Raw genomic sequence first — 22,294 nt, 5'->3', positions numbered from 1 at the left:
GCTGGTGAGGCAACCCTCCCCTAATTCCTCTTCTTCCCGGGTGAAAACTCAGGCTATGGCCGGGCGACGATGGCGCAATGCGTCGTTCTCCTCCTTGGAGGCGCCGCTTTGGGTCGAGGGGACAGAGGGCTATCGGTGTGGTGACAATGACGGTGGTGCGGTTTGGGTGTGTCTATGGTCAGGCCTATGGCGGCAGTCAGCAAGTTCAAGGCTTTTTTGGGCGCTCAACCACCTCTAGGTTCTGTGTTGGCCGATGAGATGGGAAGGGTCCCTCCTTCGGCGGCAGCAAGGCGAGGTGGTCTCGGAGCCGGATCTTCATCTCTTTGACGCTGGTGCTTCTCCTCCTCGCTTGGCACGTCTCTTTCCGTCCGCGGCAGTTCTCCGTAGCTTGTACTTGTGGGCTCTTTGGTGGCGCTGCCGAGTGGAATTCTCTGTAGTTCCTCTAGGGCTTTGCCTCTTTCTTTTACCTTGTTCAAGTTTGTGTAATCAGCACCATTGTATCCTAGCCGGTTGATGGCTTTATTAATTTAAAGCTGGGCTCTCAAGCCTTATGTTTAAAAAATAACCGCCTAAGCAAAACGCAGATAACACATCGTAAATTTCAGTTTGCAATGTTTGTTGAAGTTAATCTAATACTCCGTACAATCAAGCAAACGAGGCACACATGCATTGCATATTTGGATCAGATGTGATCAGTCCTACATGATGGTCCATCGATCAAAAGAAATTCTAGACCACCGGTCCATGTCCATTCGACAGTCAAGGCAAACGGCCAATTCAAGATTCCCTGTCCAGGCATGGGCCCATGTAACCTAGCTCTTAATACCCGTTCATCATTACATCAATTTCTGCAGGCACGTATCAGACACATAAGTGCTTTTGGCACAGATCTTGGTAGTACGTTTGGTGGTACAGATTTCAGGAGTAGCTACACTCGGGAGCCAAAACGCTGCCCCCTGTAAAATAGACAACTTTATGTTTAATTTTTTGAGCATAAAGGGTTTCCCTTTTTTTTCGTTGGGACGCAGATATGCTTAAGTTTTTGCAGGTGGGCCAGAAAAAGTTGAGCACATTGTCAGGTTTGTAGGTATTACGTATGATATTCGTTGGACCTTTGTTGGATAATATAGCAAAGAGGCCACATACATCGATCGATCAAGATGCTGGGTCTTAGTCTCCTTTTCCAAGAAAAAAACATTTAAAGAATAATGGTTTAGGTGCTTAATTTTTTGGAACTTTTTGTGCCGCAAGGCCGACACGAAGTTATTGGTGATCCAAACATCGAAAGGGAAAAGGGTATCCTCTGTCCTCAGTTATATTACACGTCATTTGTAGTACCTTCATTTTTCTTTGTCCTCAGTTATATTACATGCTTTGGTGATGCCCAAAATGATACGACTCTATCTGCAGAGTTGTTCGGTTGCGGGCAAGGCTAATTTCCTATTCGCTATTTGGGTATTTCTATTTATTATCAGCTGAATGGAAAATAGTGGAAGAAATACTACAAAAATGCCTTAGCGGCTGGAAAGGGAAATTGTTATCCCTGGGAGGAAGATTGGTTCTCATCAATTCGGTACTGACTAATATGGTACTGTATATGCTATCTTTCTTCCTTGTACCAAAAGAAACACTGAGTAACTCGATTACTATCGATCCAGATTCTTTTGGCAAGGGGACGACGAGAAAAAGAAATATCGACTGATTAAATGGAGTATAGTTTGTAGTCCCAAAGATTAAGGAGGGCTTGGAGTTCATGACTTGGAAGTCAAGAATTCAGCCCTGCTAGGTAAATGGTTATTCAATCTCCTTAGCGAGGATGAGATTTGGCAAACTATTCTTAGGAGAAAGTATATCGGTTCGAAGACGTTATCCCAAGTGGTTTGAAAACCAGGAGATTCGAATTTCTGGGCAGGTCTCATGGCAGCAAAGAAAATCTTTTTCCGCTATGGCACTTTCTCAATTAAGAATGAAGCACATATACGGTTCTGGGAAGACATTTGGTTAGACAATGCACCCTTATGTGAACAATATCCTGCCCTGTATAGTATTGTTCATCACAAAAGTGATACCATTGCCACGGTAATGTCTACATCACCTCCAAATGTGTCGTTCAGATGAGTCTTGCTTGGGCAAAGACTATTGACATGGAATTCCCTAATTCAACGGCTGGGAGATATACACCTATCGCCTGAACCGGACGAATTTAGGTGTAATCTACATGTAGATGACACTTTCTCGGTAAAATCACTATAAAATACGATACTTCATTCTGACATACCAGTTGATAATAATAAGAAAACTTGGAAGATGAAAATGCCACTAAAAATAAATATTTTTGGATGGTATCTTCGTCGGGGGATTATCCTCACCAAGGATAATCTTGTTAAGTGAAACTGGCATGGAAGTACTAGGTGTGTGTTCTGTCAACATGACGAAACTATTAAACACATTTTCTTCCAGTGCCATTTTGCGAGATCTATATGGTCAATCATTCAAGTAGCATCTAGCTTGTATCCTTCGACTAGTGTCGCCAATGTCTTTGGCAATTGGCTTCATGATATCGATTCAAGGTTTAAGTTGCTTATTAGGGTGGGGGCACTTGCAGTTATCTGGGCGCTTTGGATAAGTAGAAATGATAAGATTTTTAACGATAAAAATTGCACTATATTGCAGGTTGTCTACAGATGTACAGGTGTTCTCCGTTTGTGGTTACCTCTTCAGCGAGTGGAGAATCGAAACCTATTTACGGAGGTCTGTACACGTTTGGAGGCTGCAGCGAGGGATACTTTTTCCCTACATGGGTGGCAACATAGTCTACGGATTGAAGCCCCACCCACACCTTAGGCGTCTTATGATTCATGGCTCCGATATGTATTTCGCCTAGTTTTTGTTTTCAGACTTTCGACTTGAGACATTTAAACGATTGTGTGCATCATGGTTATGCAAGGCTGGGTGTAATTACTTTTCTAAGTAATAAAGCATCCGTTATCGAAAAAGTTATATTACATGCACTTTTTAAGTATGTTTCGAAAAAAATATAAAAAATGGAAATTGTTATTTTTAATTTGTTTATCCTCGGTGCACTACCATAGTTAGTTTTACAGCAGAGACATAGAGCAACAAAGGGTGGAAGTAATCAAGCAAGGTCGACCGTTTGCGAACCAAGCAAAATACTACCTCCGGTTCAAATTAATTGATGGCAGCATGTACGATATGTTCGTGCAAAGGCTACTCTGCACGTCGATTAAAAAAGAACGGAGATAGTAGGATATTATATCACATTGGACATTTGGAGGGATGCGATCTCAGTATGGCCTTGCAGTATCAAAGGACATCTAGAACATGAGAGATAGACTAAGCCGCCGATTTCTAAAAAAAACATGCCTTGTTTTGAGAGGTTCCAACAATAGTACAAGGGAAAATCTACCTCATCGATATGTCTCCTTTCTAAATAGGCCGCATGCATTGATCGCTATGTTCATGTTTGATATTAGCTAGGTAACATCTCGACGAACTGCTATTTGATAGTAGCTAGAGCTAAATGACGTTAATTTAGTGTTACATGTTTATTCGATATGCTGCTTGTTTATTCATAGTAGTGTGTGGTAATGCTACCACTTGCAAAAAGTGGTAACCACCACACGAGAACGTGTGCAACAAAACAACCTTAATATCTATCTCCCTACACGTCCATCTTTGTTCGCAACTAAACAATGTGCACAGACAAGGAAAAAATAAATTGTAAGAAACCAAATAAAATGCACAACGGTACTTCGAGCTTGGCTCGAGAAGGTCTTATCAGGTGCAGAAAAAATATGGGAGTAACTAATCATTACCTAGGGACATCCATCTTCAAACTGTTGCATTAAGTAATTTAATAGGTATGGTTGGCACACAAAACTGAACAATTTGATCTTATTATGACATGTTGCTTGCTCTTGTCAGCATAAACTAGTTGTAGCCCATGATTATACCATATATAAACGCGGAGAGATTTGGACACTCTTCACGCTCATGAACAACGTCCGTAAACATTGCATCAATTTTTTAAACTATTTTATATTTATTTATTTTGATTCGTCGATACAAATATTCAGCTTGCATAGTAAACAATCGTTTTAGCTATTTAAGAGTAATTTTTGCGAAATGGTAACTACCTATATTTTTTTCAAAAACAATTTCTCGGTAGAAATCTTGAATGTCAACAGTAATTTACCGATGTCAACTATGAAACATGCTGTTAACTAGCTAGTAGTAATTATTTCAGGTCCCACTTTTTTGCGGCGCATGCATGGTAATTTTAACACTGTTTTCTACAATAATTACCCACCGGTAATTCTTCAACTGCAATTCCAAAAGAAACCAACACTTGCCCCCTCTTTTATCGGGAGGGAATAATGTTGTGGAATGAATTTGTTGCAACTTTTGTCACACTTTGTAACTTTTAAATTCTTAGCCACACTTTTGTGATTGCCACACTTGCTAAACTTAGGTGTGGCTGGAAACCAAACATGACATACGTTTCATTAAAGCCAATTTGTTTTACAAAAAAGGATTTCCTCGGGCTTATGGAAAGCGCGTAGTGGTTCTGAACAAACGACCAAGCTCGTCAGCGTGCAACGGCACCTTAATATAGCTGCAGAACCGATTCCTTAGTTCTTACTTTCCGGCGGCTATCAGTTAAAATGAGGTGTGATGTGTAGTGATCATGCATTAGCATCATCATCGCCTACGTACATATCACTATGACCAAAACGGCAAAACCCCAGCTGTCAGATATATGCTATGTCTGTCTGGTTCAGGCCAATTTCACGGTTCAATAGACGATGACTGGCCGACTGGATCAGGGGCAGAAGCCACACCGCGTCAGCCCATCTGGTGCTCTACGCTATATAAACCTGCACTGTCTTTATATCTGGTGTCTCTCGTCACTTTCAAACCGCCTCGATCGAGAGCTAGCCCAGCAAAGCACTAGCTAGCTGGTCGGCCAGCCAGTCAGCCACGCTTTTGGAAGAACACGCAACACAACTGTCTTCCCTAGCTAAGCAACCGAACGAATCAATCCATGGCGCACCTACGGCTATGGTCATCCTTCCTCGCCGTCGTCGTTATGCTCTTGTCGCCGTTGGCCGCCGCGCAGCTGAGGACGGGCTACTACGCGAGCATCTGCCCCAAACTGGAGGCCATTGTCCGGAGCTCCGTCAAGCAGTCCATGGCCCAGTCGCCGATCGCCGGCCCTGCCGCGCTCAGACTCTTCTTCCATGACTGCGCCGTCAGGGTACGTACGCACGCTCGCGACTTCTCTTGATCCTGTGCCATGATGCATGTATCATGTACTAATACGCCATGATCAGTGGTTGACCCATGCAGCTCGTTGTGTGCAGGGCTGTGATGCATCGATCATGATCGTGAACTCGAACAGCGACGACGAGTGGCGCAACCCCGACGACCAGTCGCTGAAGCCGGAGGGCTTCCTGACGATCCTGGCCGCCAAGGCTGCCGTCGACAACTACCCGCAGTGCCGTTACAAGGTGTCCTGCGCCGACATACTCGCCCTCGCCGCAAGGGAAGCCGTCTCCCAGGTACTACCTCCTAGAAATTGAATTTCCCAAGAATTTAACGGCCATGGATGATGGCTTCGTTCGCAAAATCTGAGCGTAAAATGTTATGCACATTCTCCGTGCATCCATGGTTAATTGCAGAGCGGAGGTCCTTACTACCAGGTGGAGCTGGGCAGGTACGACGGGAGGATCTCGACGAAGAGCAGCGTCGTGCTACCGCACGTCGACTTTAACCTCGACCAGCTCAACACCTTCTTCTCAGGCTTGGGCCTCACCCAGACAGACATGATCGCCCTATCAGGTGACTGAACTGAACTCCGTCAACTTCTAATCATGCACACTCACTTTCCCTGCAACCCATTTGCAACAAACGCAGACAACCTTCTGACTCGATGACACGATTGATCACTTGCCCGTTACGTTAATCCAGGTGGCCACACATTAGGCGCGGCGGATTGCACCTTCTTCCAGAGCAGGATCGGCACGGACCCGAGCATGGACTCGGGCTTCGCCGCGCAACTCCGGAGCACCTGCGCCCGCCAGAGCTTCGCGTTACTCGACGCTGCGACGCCGGGGGGCTTCGACAACTCCTACTTCAAGAACCTTCAGGGCGGCAGGGGCCTCCTGGGCTCTGACCAGGTGCTCTACACGGACCAGAGGTCTCGAGGCACAGTTAATTACTACGCTTCGAATCAGGACGCCTTCTTCAACAACTTCACGAACGCCATGACCAAGCTCGGAAGGGTCGGTGTCAAGACGGCCGCCAACGGCGAGATACGCCGCGACTGCCGGACCCCGAATTAGTTATAGACTCGTCGATCGCCACCGACCGGTTGCTCATACGCACACATTATAATAAGATCGATCGTGTTTATATGGTTTTGATTCGAATTATGGAGCCAACCGCGATGTCTTTATAATATAACTGATCGACTTTAAGTTGTGTCATGGACTCATGGTTATTCTTGTTCTGTTTGAAACCCGATCGTGTACATGCCTTGCCGTTGTCCGTTGGATATGTTTCCAAAGGATGCACAGATGTCTTGTTCTCTTGCGTGACCCTGAGTCACACTCCAACAGAAATTAGCGAGTGCAGGCTCTCTGGCAGATTGGCACGCACGGGAAGGGCCATCATATTAGACCTAAATTCATCAATATCAAATGACCCATCAACACTGATCTGCACTTACTCTAATCGGTGAAAGAGAGCACAATGATTAGTGCAATTCAGTTCAGCATGCATTAACTAACCATTCCCACTAGGTACATAACAGCACGATCCGCATGATCATATTCAGGTTGCACGCCCTCACGATTACGAATTTTTTTTTCATGTGACTAATTTTGAGTAGAGTAAGAATTAACTTAATTCGTAGTTGACATCATCTCATGAGTTGGTGTTGGGTGAGCAATTTTTGTGGTTACAACTATCTTGTTATTTAATAATCTCAGTTGGAGCGGTGGCTCCGGTTTTTTCGCCTCCGCCTGTTGCGTTGAGGTGTGGTGTCGACCTGGTTGGTCGTCGACCCGTGTGGAGCGCAGCCTCGGGGCTGGCGTGTGGTGTCGTGTTGTAACGGTTTTTCGGCCAGTTTTCCTCATAAACGGGCAACTCTTTTCTCCTATATCAATGAAAGGCAAAGCTTTTGCCTCGTTTCAAAAAAAAAAAGAGTACACCCTCACCCAATGAAGGTTAGCAAGGGCGCTAGATAGAGCATTTGGGGAGTGTTAGCAAAGCTTCCGCAGTTTGGGGGTCAGCTCCCCCAGGGGGTCCCCAAATTGACCCTCCAATGATCAAAAGGCTAAGAAAACCAAATCATAGGTCAAATTGAGCCATTAATGCGTCCACATTCAAATGCAAGTCTCCAGTTCAAATTCAATGGCCATGCGCCGGCTACCGGACACCACCACTAGCTCATCATATTACAAATCAGGAAGAGGAATAGAGATCAAATGGAGGAGGCCAGTGGGTCGTCGATGACAGCCGGTGCTGGCTGCTCAGGTGCCAGAGGTGGAAGCTCTATCGATGGTGGTTGCTGCATTGCCGGTGTTCGAAGCTCTGCTGCCGCTATGACTTGGTCTATCGCCGATGATGCCATCATCTCCTTCATGATACGAGCTCGTGCCATCTTGTACCACGCCTTGGAATCATCATTCATGATGGAAGTGTCGGCCATCAAGTTGTTAAAATGGTCCTTCATCTTCGTCACTGTGGCTTGCAATGACTCATTCATGGCATGGATGAGCGTAGCTTGGGCTGCAAATTTGGCGGCTTCAACCTTAACGTCGCTGAGCTTGATCTTTTGTTCGGTCTTGTCCAACAACGTCTTCACCTTCGATTGTTCTTATCATCTCGCTCATCGTCCCTATCTTTGGAGCTCGAAACCACCTTGGCGATGAGCATGTCAATGGATGATCCCATGGCGGTCAACGATGCGGTACCATTCCTCTCGGCCTTGGCTTTCTTGTTGCAAACTGGGCGCCCAACCGAGGCAGGCGAGGGTGGCGCCGGCCCCAACTCTACATCGACATCCATGTTGTCGTTCGGAGTGAGCCGGGTCTTCTCCAATTTAGGACAATTCTCAAGCTTGGTCAACACATGCATTAGAGCAAAATCTTTGCCTTTTCTCCAATTCCTATACATGAGTACAGCATCCTTCCACTACACAACACGAAAGGAAACCAATACAACATTAGACATTTAAAACAAATAATGTAGGACATCTAAACGAGAAAGTAATATCTCTTAGGTGATTCTCCATTGTTTTCACACTGTCTTACCTTTTTGTAAACATCACATGAAAGCCATGGAACTTGTTCACCAACTGTTGTACGATCCCCAAACTATCCGACATTGAATTCTCGTTGCAGTTCATGACCATGTTCTTGTAGTCACCGAAGAGCTTGTGTTCGTTGAATTGATGGTAGATTCTCAAGAAACTAGGTAGGAAAGCGCGGCTTGTCGCGCGCTTGCCCGCATACGACAGGCAAGAAAATATGAAAAAATGTCATGAAATAGTTATATTAAGGTGGTGGGAAATTTAAACGAATATACTTTTACAAAAATAATTTAACTAAGATTGGTAAGGAGCAAACATTTTAAAAGATGGGTAAACCGACACATAGAAACATAGGTAATCAGTGGTAGTACGGTTGAATTCAAGATACCCACTAGTAGAAAACCTCACATCCATCTAAGCCATTGGTACCGGTTCCCTTACGAACCGGTACCAATGGGGCCATTTGTACCGGTTTGAGGGCTCAGGTGGGCGAGGGGCTTTCGTACCGGTTTGGGAGGGGCTTTCGTACCGGTTCGTGTTAGGAACCGGTACGAAAGGTCTTCGGCCAAAATTCAGACGCGTGGTGGGGCCCGGGCTGGACCTTTGGTACCGGTTCGTAACACGAACCGGTACCAAAGGGTACCCAGCCATATCAAAATCGCCCAGCTCGTCCCGAGCCCCCTGCTGGCTCTCATTTTTCTCATCTTCCTCACACTCTAAATTTTTCTCCACCTCTCACACACTCCAATAATCTTTATTTTTCTCCACCATTTTAACAAGATTAACGGCATACATCTATCCAAGGGTTAGCAATATCATCCTTCCTTCCGGCGTTCCTAATTTAGCTCAGTTCTTTGGTAGTTTTAACTCGTACTATTTTTGTAGTGCAATCAAGGTGTTCGATGAAATGCCTAAGTTAGTGATTTTATTTTTTTATATGCAATTTGAGCTGAAATTATGGTATGTTTTGTAGGTTTTAATTAGTATCATCCCCGTCCTCACCGCCGTCGATCGCTAGCGTCGTCCCCTAGCCGGCACGGTACCACCTCGGTGAGCCCCTCTTCTTTTTTATAAAAATAACTTAGTTTTATGTGATGAACTTGAATATTAATTAAGTTGGTCACTCATATATCCATGATGTTGTGTACTTAATGATTTTTGATATACATATAAAATGCAGATGAGTCGACAATGGATGTACGGTGACCGGTGCCATCCCGAGTTCATTATCGGCATGCATTATTTTCTCAACGTGGCTGAGGCAAACAGGCAACTTCGAATGGTTTCATGTATTGTCCATGTAGTTCCTGTAAGAATATGAAGGATTACTCTACCTCGAAGACCCTTCACGTCCACCGCTGGAGAATGGTTTCATGCCCAGCTATAATTGTTGGACCAAGCACGGAGAAAGAGGAGTTATATTGGAAGACAACGAAGAAGAAGAGGATAGTGACAACTATCCCAGCTTATTCACCGAAGACGGTGGTAGTAGAATGGGGGAAGATGAAGCTGAAGAAGAGCTCATTTTCGATGAGCCGATTTTTGATGACCCGGATGACGATTTGGGTCGGGCCATTCTTGATGCGAAGATGAACTGCGGAAATGAAAAGGAGAGGTTGAAGTTGGAGAAAATGTTAGAGGATCACAACAAACTGTTGTACCCAAATTGCGAAAATGGTCAGAAAAAGCTGGGTACCACGCTGGAATTGCTGCAAGTGGAAGGCAGAGAATGGTACTTCGACAAGGGATTTGAAAAGTTGCTGAAAATAATAAAGAAGATGCTTCCAGGGGAGAACGTGTTGCCCTCTAGCACGTACGAAGCAAAGAAGGTTGTCTCGCCCTCTAGGATTAGAGGTGCAAAAGATACATGCATGCATCAATGACTGCATCCTCTACCGCGGGAGTACGAGAATTTGAATGCATGCCCGGTATGTAGTGCATTGAGGTATAAGATCAAAGGCGAGATGACCCCGGCGATGTTGAGGGTGAGTCCACCCCTGTGAAGAGGGTTCTGCGAAGGTGATGTGGTATGCTCCTATAATACCACGGTTGAAACGTTTGTTCCAGAACAAAGAGCATGCCAAGTTGTTGCGATGGCACAAAGAGGACCGTAAGAAAGATGTGATGCCGAGACACCCCGCCGACGGGTCGCAGTGGAGAAAAATCGACAGAGAGTTCAAGTCATTTTCAGATGACGCAAGGAACTTAAGATTTGGTCTAAGTACAGATGGCTTTAATCCTTTCGGGGAGCAGAGCTCAGTCCATAGCACCTGGCCGGTGACTCTATGTATCTATAACCTTCCTCCTTGGTTGTGCATGAAGCGGAAGTTCATTATGATGCCGTGCTCATCCAGGGCCCGAAGCAACCCGGCAACGACATTGATGTGTACCCGAGGCCATTGGTTGAAGAACTTTTAGAGTTGTGGCGTGACGAAGGTGTACCTGTGTGGGATGAGCACGAACAAAAGGAATTTAACCTACGAGCGTTGTTATTTGTAACCATCAATGATTGGCCTGCTCTTGGTAACATTTCAGGGCAGTCAAACAAGGGATACAATGCATGCACACATTGTTTAGGTGAGACTGATAGTATTTATTTGGGAAACAAGAATGTGTACCTGGGCATCGTCGATTTCTTCCAAAACAACATCACGTAAGAAAGAGAGGAAAGCATTTCGGAGGTGAGGCAGATAACCGAACCAAGCCTACCCGCCCTAATGGGGAAGTTATATATGATATGGTCAAGGATTTAGAAGTGATCTTTGGAAAGGGTCCCAAGGACAATCTGTTCCGCATGATGTTGACGGACACGTACCCATGTGGAAGAAGAAGTCGATATTTTGGGAGCTACCCTATCGGAAATTCTTAGAGGTTCACTCTGCAATCGACGTGATGCACGTGACGAAAAATCTTTGCGTGAACCTGCTAAACTTCTTGGGCGTGTATGGGAAGACAAAAGATACACCGGATGCACGGCAGACCAGCAAAGTATCCACGAAGGAAACAACCCGAATCCAGAGAAGTATCAAGGTCCCGCCAGCTATGCTCTTACCAAAGAGGAGAAGGAGATCTTTTGAAGTCCCGAGTAGCATCAAGGTCCCGTCTGGCTTCTCGTCGAATATAAAGGGAATAATAAACATGTCGGAGAAAAGTTTCAAAACCTAAAGTCTCATGACCGCCACGTGATTATGACACAATTACTTCCGGTTGCATTGAGGGGCTTCACGGAAAATGTTCGAGTACCCATTGTGAAGCTATGTGCGTTCCTCAATGCAATTTCTCGAAGGTGATCAATCCACTTACTCTACAAAATTTACTGAAGGATGTGGTCCAATGTCTAGTCAGCTTCGAGTTGGTGTTCCCACCATCCTTCTTCAATATTATGACACATCTCCTAGTTCACCCGGTCGAAGAGATTGGCGTTCTCGGTCCTGTATTTCTACACAACATGTTCCCCTTTGAGAGATTCATGGGAGTCTTAAAGAAGTACGTTCATAACCGTGCTAGGCCAGAAGGAAGCATCTCCAAGGGCTATGGAACAGAGGAGGTCATTGAGTTTTGTGTTGACTTTATTCCTGACCTTAAGCCGATCGGTGTTCCCGAATCGCGCTATGAGGGGAGACTGCGTGGAAAAGGCACGCTAGGAAAGAAATCAGCAACGTGTATGGACGGACATTCTTTCACTCAAGCACACTACACAGCTTCTACTTAATTCCATCTTGGTGGCTCCGTACAAAGAGGAACACAAGGAGATCTTACGCTCTAAATACCCGGAGCAACGTGAAGATTGGATTGATGGAGAACACATGAAGACTTTCGGCGGTTGGTTGCAAACACGTCTCATGAATGTCACCGATGACGAGCAGCTGTACTTGTTGGCCAAGCAACCATCTTCTACTATATCGACTTTTCAAGGGTACGAGATTAATGGGAACACATTTTACACTTTCGCCCAAGACAAAAAGAGCACCAACCAAAACAGTGGTGTCCGCTTTGATGCGAGAAGATGGCAATGGGAACAAGGTCACATATTATGGGTACATAGAGGAGATATGGGAACTTGACTATGGACCTAATTTCAAGGTCCCTTTGTTCCGGTGTAAATGGTTCAACCCGAAAGACGGGGTACATGTAGACCCGCGATACGGAATGACTACAGTGGATTTCAAGAATCTTGGGTACGACACCGAACCATTCGTCCTAGCCAGTGAAGTGGCTCAGGTTTTTTATGTGAAGGATATGTCTAGCAAACCGAAAAAAAGGAAAGAAAGGCAAGAGGACACATCATACGATGAGCCAAAGCGGCACATAGTTCTTTCAGTGAAAAAGAAACATCGTGGGAGTAGAGGACAAGACAGACATGTCGAAGATTATAATAAGTTTGACGATATTCCACCCTTCAAGGTAAAAATTGACCCAAGCATCATCTTAAACAATGAAGATTGTCCATGGTTGCGTCGCAGAAGAAGAAAGGGAAACGAGCGAAGAAAACTCAGAAGACTAGCTAGCTACATATAGGGATCATAACTTGTGTATCTCAATATGGAAATCACTTTTGTGTAATGATGTTACTGTATGTAAGATATTAACAATGGAGATGGTTGGCTTGTTTTACTAGTTAAGTCACGCGGGCTTGCAGGGAAATTTTTCCGAGGCGGAACTTCCGAATATGCCATATATAGGGCATGTGCACCAAGGGCATATTCGAGAAGTTCCGCCACGGAGATTTCCCAACCCTTTCCGCAACATTGTTAGAGTAGTTGGAGTCTTCCCCGGGCTTGCAGGAAAAAATTCCGAGGCGGAACTTCCGAATATGCCATATATAGGGCATGTGCACCAAGGGCATATTCGAGAAGTTCCGCCACGGGAGATTTCCCAACCCTTTCCGCAACATTGTTAGAGGAGATGGAGTCTTCCACGGGCTTGCAGGAAAAAAATTCCGAGGCGGAACTTCCGAAGATGCCATAGGGCGTGTGCACCAAGGGCATCTTCGACAAGTTCCGCCACGGGAGATTTCCCAACCCTTTCCCCAACATTTGTTAGAGGAGATGGAGTCTTCCACGGGCTTGTGGGAAATTTTTCCGAGGCGGAACTTCCGAAGATGCCATAGGGCGTGTGCACCAAGGGCATCTTCGACAAGTTCCGCCACGGAGATTTCCCAACCCTTTCCTCCATCCATGGTGATGAAACTCTCCATCCATGTTGGCTTGTTGAGCTGCTTCCCATGGTGTATCGATGCTCCTTTTATAGGCAGAGCGTCCTTATCCTGCCGACAGCTTTAGTACCGGTTGTAGACACGAACCGGTACTAAAGGTTACCCACGCGTCCTTATCCCACCGACAGAGCGTCGTGCGCTACATACTTTATCTCATCGAGCAGGGCGTCCTTATCCTGCCGACAGCTTTAGTACCGGTTGCACCCACCAACCGGTACTAAAGGTTACCCACGCGTCCTTATCCGGCCGACAGCTTTAGTACCGGTTGCACCCACCAACCGGTACTAAAGGTTACCCACGCGTCCTTATCCCACCGACAGGGCGTCGTGCGCTACATACTTTATCTCATCGAGCAGGGCGTCCTTATCCCGCCGACAGCTTTAGTACCGGTTGCACCCACCAACCGGTACTAAAGGTTTGCCTCGATCTGTCTTCCCGCCTATTTTCTTCCCGCGCTTTCCACCGGTTCCCGCCTCTGTCTTCCCGCCATTTTTTCACTATATATATGTAGGCTTGGCCACCATTTACATATCACATCTAGACTCATATCTCGCAAACCTCATCATTCTCTCCCATGGCTTCCATCGCATCTCTAACCCCCGGGAGGCGGAGGCGCGTTGCGCCTCGAACTACCCCGGCCCGCCGGGCTACCGCGTCCCGACCGGCTGGTTGCTAAGCGTCGGAGGCGTACCGGTCCCTCCAGTCCCTCTAGGTGTGGCGCGCGAGATGGCCATCACGAACCACTACTACTTCGAGCTCACGCCAGAGCAGCGGAGGAATCCCCAGTGGCATCCCGACTACAGCCCGACTTGGGAAAGCTTCTTCATCAATCGGCGTGAGAGGGCGCTTGCTGTGCACGAGGAGGGCGGCCCGCCTCCTCCGAACTTCAACGAGGCCGGCCGTCGGCCGTGGTGGCGCGGCCGGACTCTCCAGGGCGTCATGGCCTACCGTGGCCCCCGCCTGCGCTACCCTCAGTCCCAGCCCACGCGTGCTCACCCGCCGACGTTCGAGTACCGCGACCCCGATGCCAGCGACGATGATGACGGCGACTACGACGACTACAGTGGCGAGTACTACAGGGCTAGGCAGGAGTATGACCGAATGACTCCCAAAGAGAATTTGGTCATGTATCTTTAATTTTCAGTTAAGCTATGTACTTTTAATTCGAGTTCAATCGTAATAAAATTTCATTCCCGCCCTTTCTTTTCCCGCGCGGCGTCGTGGCCGGAAAGTTTCCCGCGCGACGTCGGGGCGGGAAAGTTTTCTGTGCGGACGGCGTCGTGGCGAGAGTAAAGAAAAGAAATAGAATAGAGAAAAGAAATAGAAAAGAAATAGAAAAGAAAAACAAAAGCAATAGAAAAAATAAATAGAAAAGAAAAAAACATAAAAGAAAAGAAAGAAGAAACAGAAAACAAAATAAATAGAAAAGAAATATAAAAGAAAAGAAACACAAAAGAAAGGGGAACGAAAATGAAAAGAAAAGAAATAGAAAATGAAAAGAAATAGAAAATGAAAAGAAATAGAAAATGAGAAGAAAAGAAAAGAAACACAAAATAAAAGGAAAAAGATACAGAAAAGAAACAAGAAAACAAGAAAAGAAAAAAGAAACAAAGAAAAACAAAAGAAAACATTAAAACAAAAAACAAAACAAAAAAAAACCCTTTAGTACCGGTTGGTGGTACCAACCGGTACGAAAGGTCTTTCGTACCGGTTGGTACCACCAACCGGTACGAAAGGGTGTTCCCCTCCATTTCACTTAGCCGCGCGAGCAACTCCCCCCAAAATCCCCAAATTCTTCACACGCGCGCGCAGACCACGCCGTCGCCGTCGCCGCCGAGTACCGCGTCCACGCCGTCGCCGTCGTCCACGCCGTCGCCGTCGTCCCTCGTCGCCGCCACGCCGCACCACGCCATCGCTGTTGTCCGCACGCAGCCCTGTGCTGGCCTCTCCTCTCTCCGCGCCGGCGCAGGTATGTCCTCCACCACCATGGCACCGTACGTCATCGACGTCCCTCTCCCCTTGTCGTTCCCCTCGCCTGCGCGCTCCACTGCATCGCCGAGAAGGTCGTCGTCGCTGAGAAGGTTGTCGTCACCGTCCAGAAGCTGCTGCGCTCCCTCCGCCTTGGCGCCGGCCAGGTCACACCCGGAAGGTGTTCGACCTAATGCCGAGGCGCGCGTACAGGGCGTGGTGACCGCGCGGTGGTGAAGGCCGTGCGCCAGGGTGAGGCGGGGGGCTAGGGAGGGAAGTCGACGGCGAGGTGGGCCTCGCACCAGGACGCCCACAAGTGCACCGCGGCGGGCCGCGCGCCGCCCACCGCCGCGTCCAGCTCCGCCTCGACCCCACCTCCCTCACCGCCCGCCGCCGCCGCCATCGCCGCGTACAGCGCGTCTCCCTGGCTCGCCCGGCAGAACAATCGGCGGCGAGAAAGCAGCGGAGGCAAATTTGGGGGAGGAGAGATAGAGAGAGGACGACTCGTGGCGAGGCCCCGCGCGGCCAGGTTTCAGCGCCGCCGCCGCTGCTTCTTCTGTCGCCCTGCTCTGGCTTGCATTCCCGCGGAGAAGTGAAACCCCACCGTCCCCAAATCCATCGCCAAGCCATCGGCGCCTCGGATGGAGCCCTTCCGGCCACCTCCACTTCCTCCACGTGGGTGCGCCAGGGTGCGCTGCGGATGTACTCGTTGGGGTGCTGCAGGTTGTTGTGGAGGTTCTGGCAGGGGTGGGCAGGGTCTCGCCGTTGAGGAGGAGCATGACGGCGCGCTTCATGGCCTCCACCTTGGCGGCGACGTCGCTGCCCCTCGAGATCCGCCTTGATCTCGTTGGCCATGGCGGCGGAGCCCTTGTCGAAGTGGACCAGCAGCGTGCACGGCTTGTCCATGGCGCCGTGTCGTACGTGCACCCGCGCCGGAGGGCGCCGACGGCTTGTCCATATTCTTTTTAGTTGAATTTTTAGAGTAATGTAGAGATGCCCAGCGTCGGCCGCCTCCCCCACCACACGGCCGACCAGCAGCGGCGCGCCTCGCGGAGGCTCCAGGAGGCCAGGCTGTACGCGGTCGCGGCGTACCTCGCCGTGGAGCAAGAGCTGCGTCCACGTGCCGGCGCTGGGACAACTTGATTTGTTGTGTTTGATTTCAGTGCCTTTCTAAATGTTGATTGCAATATTGTCACTTCTTGCCTTAGTGCATATATAAGAGATCGGATTGGATTGGAATTGATAGTTCTTGAACTACATAAACATATGAACATCACAAGGTGAAATCTGGATAGATAGAAAGTACCACAACTAAGTTTTCTTAAGGGCATGCTTGTGTTTTTGTTTGGCATATTCATTTCAAAAGGAGGGCATATGTGTTTGTATTTCACATGATTATGCTATTAATTGCTTTCTTAATTTTGCAGTGACATTGAGGTATGGAGGACGGCACCTTCGTCCGAGATGAGGAGGGGGAAGAAGCGGTGCAGCGATTGATCTATGAGAGTGCCCGTGGTCCGGAACCCGACGATGGAGATGACAACGAGTACGCCGACTTTCTGAATGATTTTGGCGAGGGACTTGAGTCTGAACAAGTTAGAAAAGACAATGAAGTGTCCATCACAAACTCCGGCGAGGTGTATATCTATGTATCAATTAGTCCGTGTTCATCCCTAGAGGCAGTCATTTATTTGTATGGCACTTATTACCGAATAATTTTTTCTTGTAGCCTTCGGGATCATCGAGCAAGTCTGGTCGAACAAAACGAGGCCCGACGCGGGTGCTAAAGGGCGAGGGCAGGTTAGCCCTCACGGCATTCAAGGCTAATGGTGAACCAGTGGAGCCCAAGGAGTTTTGCCGCAAATTTACAAGTCAATCCGGAGTTATTGTTAGGGACCATGTACCGATCAGCATTCAAGAGTGGCATAAGCCGAAGAACCCGGAGAGTGGTGCTACTTATGTCAACGACAGCATGAAAAAATTTCTTTGGGAAACGCTACTGACAAAGTTCAGCCTACCGGAAGACATGACGGAAGGCCAGAAGGATAAAGTCAAGGAATGGACATGGAAGAAGATGGCCATACAATTCCAGAGCTTCAAGAAAAATTTATGGGACAAATATAAGAATGAAGATCCAGTATTCGATGATAATACCGAAAATCTAGTGAAGATAAAAGATCACTGGGCCGCATTTAAGGAGTATAAGAAATCGTCTAAGTTTGTGTCCCGATCGAAGAAAAATACCGAAAATGCTGCAAAGAAGAAACTTCCGCATCATTTGGGGTCAGGTGGCTACAAGAGTGCCATTCCGAAGTGGACAGCGTTTGAGAATAAACTGATGGATCATGGAATCACTCCACATACATGGGACTTGCCCGAACGGTACAAGTTCAGTTGTTCGCTCATGGGGCAGGGTTGGACCCAAAGACAGGGTTGATCGTTGCGAAGGGAAAATGGAAGGAAAAATTGAGGCAATTGTACCGAAGCTTGTAGATGCAATTGAAAAGGTCAGAAAGGGAGAGTACATTCCCGATCGAGAGAATGACGAGCTGACACTCGCTCTGGGGAACCCTGAACATGTTGGACGGCACGAGCTCGCCCAGGTCTCACCATGAAGGAAGCGTGGCCGGACAGCGCTGACACTTATAGAAGCCGTTCGCGAAAGAAGAAGAAGGACGCCGACATTGTAACGGAGTTGTTATCTAGGGTGGAGGCTCTTGAGAGAAATCAGAGGGCACCTGATCAGCCGCTGTTTCTACAGGATCCACAAGCCGATGCTGCCCCATCTCAGCGAAGAAGCAGTGTCGGTTCCTCGCATCTTGACGGATGTGGAGGAAGCTACCCCGTGGATTATGTCACGGAGAAGACAGATTGCGAGCTACATATGTTAATCAGGACCGCGTCTGTTAAGGTGGCGGTCGGCTATGTGTACCCAAGTGAAGATGGAGCAATGCACCATCATATGCCCATTCCACCTGGTTGTGTTCGTGTCGGGGTGGATGAAGTTGTTTCGGGGTTTGAAAAAGTGGAGCTTGATATTCCTAGAGGTGAAGATGAGAGGACACTGGGCGATGTCAAGCACGGTTTCGCCCTATGGCCGAAGAAGTACGTCGTCCTTTTGCAAAGGCCACCGACTCCTACACATGAGCAGCAAATGCCATCGACTCCTCCCGGTGGCAGTCCGGTGAGCAGCCAAGTCCACACCTACCCGAGAGGGACCCCAGCGTGAGTCCACCATCTCGAGATCCTCCGCGTAAGACAGCGTCCGTTAAGCGGAACGGTACGCCGCCTAGGAAGAAAGCTAGAAAGGAGAAACAACCGCCGCCTCCCGAGAAGTTACCTTGGGAAAAAACTCCAGGAGGAAAACGCGGAGGCCGTTAAGGCCGAGGTGAAGAAATTTTTTGCACCGAAAGTGCCAGAGATACCTTTCGAGAAGACACTAGATCGGGAGAAAGTTGTGCGTACCGTTGACAATCTATATGACCCTGTACCATCGCCGCCATCTGACTATGCGCGTTCTATTGAAAGGTCGTATGACAAGATGATCGAGGCGACAAAACCCGTTAAATCGGGTATCAGGGAGATAAAAGGGATACACAGTGTCTACCAGCTCGGACAACAACCCGTTCAATCGGTCGCCCCTCTCAAGGTGTTTGACGGGAAGACCGTTCAAAGTTCTCGACAAGACGCAACTGATTACGCCTTAGCTGAACGAGCATATCAGTTTGTTCAAGGGAAAGATTTGGTCGAGAATCTCAGGAAGGTACCAACATGTATGCGTAACTTGCATTCGTGGTACCTTAAGGCCTCAAAGGAAGGGATCGAGACTATCATGGTGCGAGTTAGGGAAGAGCACTACTTCCTGGAGTACCTTGTGTGAACGTTGACTTCGCCGAACTCTTTCAGCTTATACAATCTCCGGGCCCTCGACAAATCAATCATCGCTTGCTATTGTCTCGTAAGTGATTTATTTATTTAATTTGAGAAGTCGTTCATTGTCTCGCAGATTATAATCTTTTGTGCGCTATATTATGCAGATCGAAGATGCTCGAATGCAAAAGGGACGATATCACAGACATTGGGTTCATTGACCCGAACACAATGCATGTCAAAACCATAGATGATCCCCTCTATAACAAGGATACACCGCAGACTTTGCTAAGGTTTTTGAAGCGACAACGTGACAAAAAGCTAATACTTTGGCCTTACAACTTCGAGTGAGTCTTACTGTCTTATAACACATTATATTTTGCTCACCGTATGTCAAAATTTTAACTAATGACTACATATTGAAACGTGCGTAGGTTTCACTTTATTCTTCTCGTCATCAATTTGGAAATTGGAGAAGTTGAAGTCTTGGACTCACTAACCAAAGAAAAGGATCTATACGTGTCTTGTTTTTTAATGCTCGAAGGTAATTTGAATTCTTATCGGTTTGTTTCGTTAATTTCCTGCTTTGAACTAATTGATGACTCTTTTATGCATTTTCTTTTGTCGAGCAGCGTATGGCAAACTTTCATCAAGGAAGATACGTCCCGTGAATGGCCACCGAAGCTGCGATGGCGTGCGAAAGTAAGTAGTACTACCTAGGTCCACACACCTTTCAATTATCATACTTGACTATTGTTTGATTGAATTATATTCTTGTAAAGAAATGCCCGCAACAACCTCCGGGGACCGATCTCTGTGGATTCTTCGTTTGCGAGTTCATCCGCAGAATTGTCAACGAGAGAACGAATAATGAGAGAAATAAAGAGGTACAAAAACAATCTTCACAAATTTGTTTTGTTATCATAAGTTGTGCCGAGTTTCAGTAATAGTTGTTTCATGTATTCATTTGTATCTTATTCTTTTATAGTTGGCAAGAAAGCGGAACAAGCTCTCAATCGATGACCGCTTCATAGCAATAGGCGAGGAATTGGCGGGATTTTTCCTTCGGGACGTCATACCACCACTCGCAGAGCACCACAATGAATGAAGATGTACATGTTACATATATCGTTGACTCGAAGAGTACCACTATGCTACATGTAATAGACATATATAGAGTACGCCTCGGAGAGCACCACTATGCATGAAGATCGATCTTCATGCATAGTGCTACTTAATTTGCGATCTCATGCAATAACATGTGTGTTATATTATATGCACCAACTTGCTATGCATCATCTTGATCTTCATGTACTACCTAAACCCAAACGCGTTTCTGGTGCATCGACGCGATATGAATCAAACCGATATCCCTAAACCTCTCCAAAACCCTAAAAAGCCAATTCTCTGCCGCGGCAGAGATTTGGGAAAATTCCCTGCCGCGGGGGGAACCTTTGGTACCGGTTCGTATTACCAACCGGTACCAAAGATCCTCAGCCCTGAGCTCTCCTGGTGGCCCACGTGGAGGCCCGTTTTATACCGGTTCGTAAGCAACCGGTACGAAAGGGGGGGGGGCTTTAGTGCCGAATAATTTGTACCGGTTGCAAAACCGGTACGAATGGCCCTCTGGAACCGGTATAGATGACCGTTTTTCTACTAGTGACCATGTTCAGTATGTTCGCAACTTTAAATTGCACTAAACATAGGTAATCAGTGGTAGTACGGTTGAATTCAAGATGGTAAAGATAGAAAGGGATGATGTCATCTTTCTACCTTGTGACATGAAGGCTAGCGGAAGAACATTATTCGTAGGCAAACTGATCTTGCAGAACCGAATAGAGCCAGTTTTTGTAACTCATGGGAGCTCTCTGTTGTTTTCCAAATAGATCTTTTACAAATCAGCATGCACGTCCAAGATCAAAAGCTGCCCTTTCGAACAGTTGAAATGGCATACTTATGCCTTTGACTTCATCTTGCCCTAGAGAACAATTATCGGCTGCGAGATCAATGACACAATGATAAAACGACATCATCGTTTTATTAGCAAGAACCAAATCCTTTTCCAAGTACTCTTTATTCTTTTTGGGCCGTTTATAGTCTCAGAAAGATCCTCTATATCATCCTCCACATACCTTAGTTCACTGTAGCGTAGGTTTTCTACCTCCATCCTCCAAATAATTCTTGCAAGGTATTTTCTCATGTGGAGTTGGCAGTACTTTTGGTCACCGATGTGGGTTGATGTTGTAGTACACCACTATTGGCAATGACAAACAGAAAAGGGCTATATTAGCGAATATATAAAAATCACATATGCTAGCCAAGAAAACAGGGGAGTAACCTAGAGGTACAACCATTTAAAACATGACGATATATAAATTACAGGAATGACAATGGGTTTATAAGTGGCACTAGTAGAAAAATGGCCTGTAATCCCGGTTGGTAAGGGCCTTTAGTCCGGTTTTAGAACCGGGACCAACCATCCGGGACTAAAGGCCCTCCCCTTTAGTCCCGGTTGTAAAACAAACCGGGACTAAAGGTCCCACCACGTGGGCTGCTGGCGCGCGTCGAGGAAATGACCTTTAGTCTCGGTTTGTAATACGAACCGGGACTAAAGGTTATTTCATTATTTTTTTAATCCATTTGGTTATGCCCAATTATTTTTCGCTCTTTTTTTCCTATTTTTTTATAATTTCTAGTATTTCAGTTATTTAACTAGTTTAGTCTCTAACTACACTTAATCTCTAGTCAAATTACTTACCCGTGGTCCAACTTCCCGCTCGGTCACCCATCCTCCCACTACTCCAGCACTAGCACGCTTAACTTTCAAGTTCCTTTCCCGTCCCACTTCCAAGAGCTTCGCGCGCATGTTGTGATACTACTATCATAACAATCCTATTAACATG

General features: G+C 46.8%; 1 protein-coding gene across 1 annotated transcript; it reads left to right on the top strand.

The window, feature by feature from the left end:
* Positions 1-4,938: 4,938 nt before the first annotated feature.
* Positions 4,939-6,495, top strand: LOC127312399 (peroxidase 45). Its single transcript, XM_051342926.2, has 4 exons — positions 4,939-5,278; positions 5,385-5,582; positions 5,703-5,862; positions 5,992-6,495. The coding sequence occupies exons 1-4, from the start codon at positions 5,066-5,068 to the stop codon at positions 6,363-6,365; spliced, it is 945 nt and encodes a 314-aa protein (XP_051198886.1). The 5' UTR covers positions 4,939-5,065; the 3' UTR covers positions 6,366-6,495.
* Positions 6,496-22,294: the final 15,799 nt, after the last annotated feature.

This window comes from Lolium perenne, chromosome 7, assembly GCF_019359855.2.
Source record: "Lolium perenne isolate Kyuss_39 chromosome 7, Kyuss_2.0, whole genome shotgun sequence".
Classification (NCBI taxonomy): domain Eukaryota; kingdom Viridiplantae; phylum Streptophyta; class Magnoliopsida; order Poales; family Poaceae; genus Lolium; species Lolium perenne.
This window is presented reverse-complemented; position numbering and strand designations above follow the sequence as displayed.

What these genes read in the sequence shown, in the direction of transcription:
- LOC127312399 (XM_051342926.2), top strand. Translation starts at nt 5,066, where the DNA reads ATGGCGCACCTACGGCTATGGTCATCCTTCCTCGCCGTCGTCGTTATG. An exon ending in CAAGGGAAGCCGTCTCCCAG is followed by an intron (nt 5,583 to 5,702) that starts GTACTACCTCCT and finishes GGTTAATTGCAG; the next exon opens with AGCGGAGGTCCTTACTACCA. An exon ending in AGACATGATCGCCCTATCAG is followed by an intron (nt 5,863 to 5,991) that starts GTGACTGAACTG and finishes ACGTTAATCCAG; the next exon opens with GTGGCCACACATTAGGCGCG.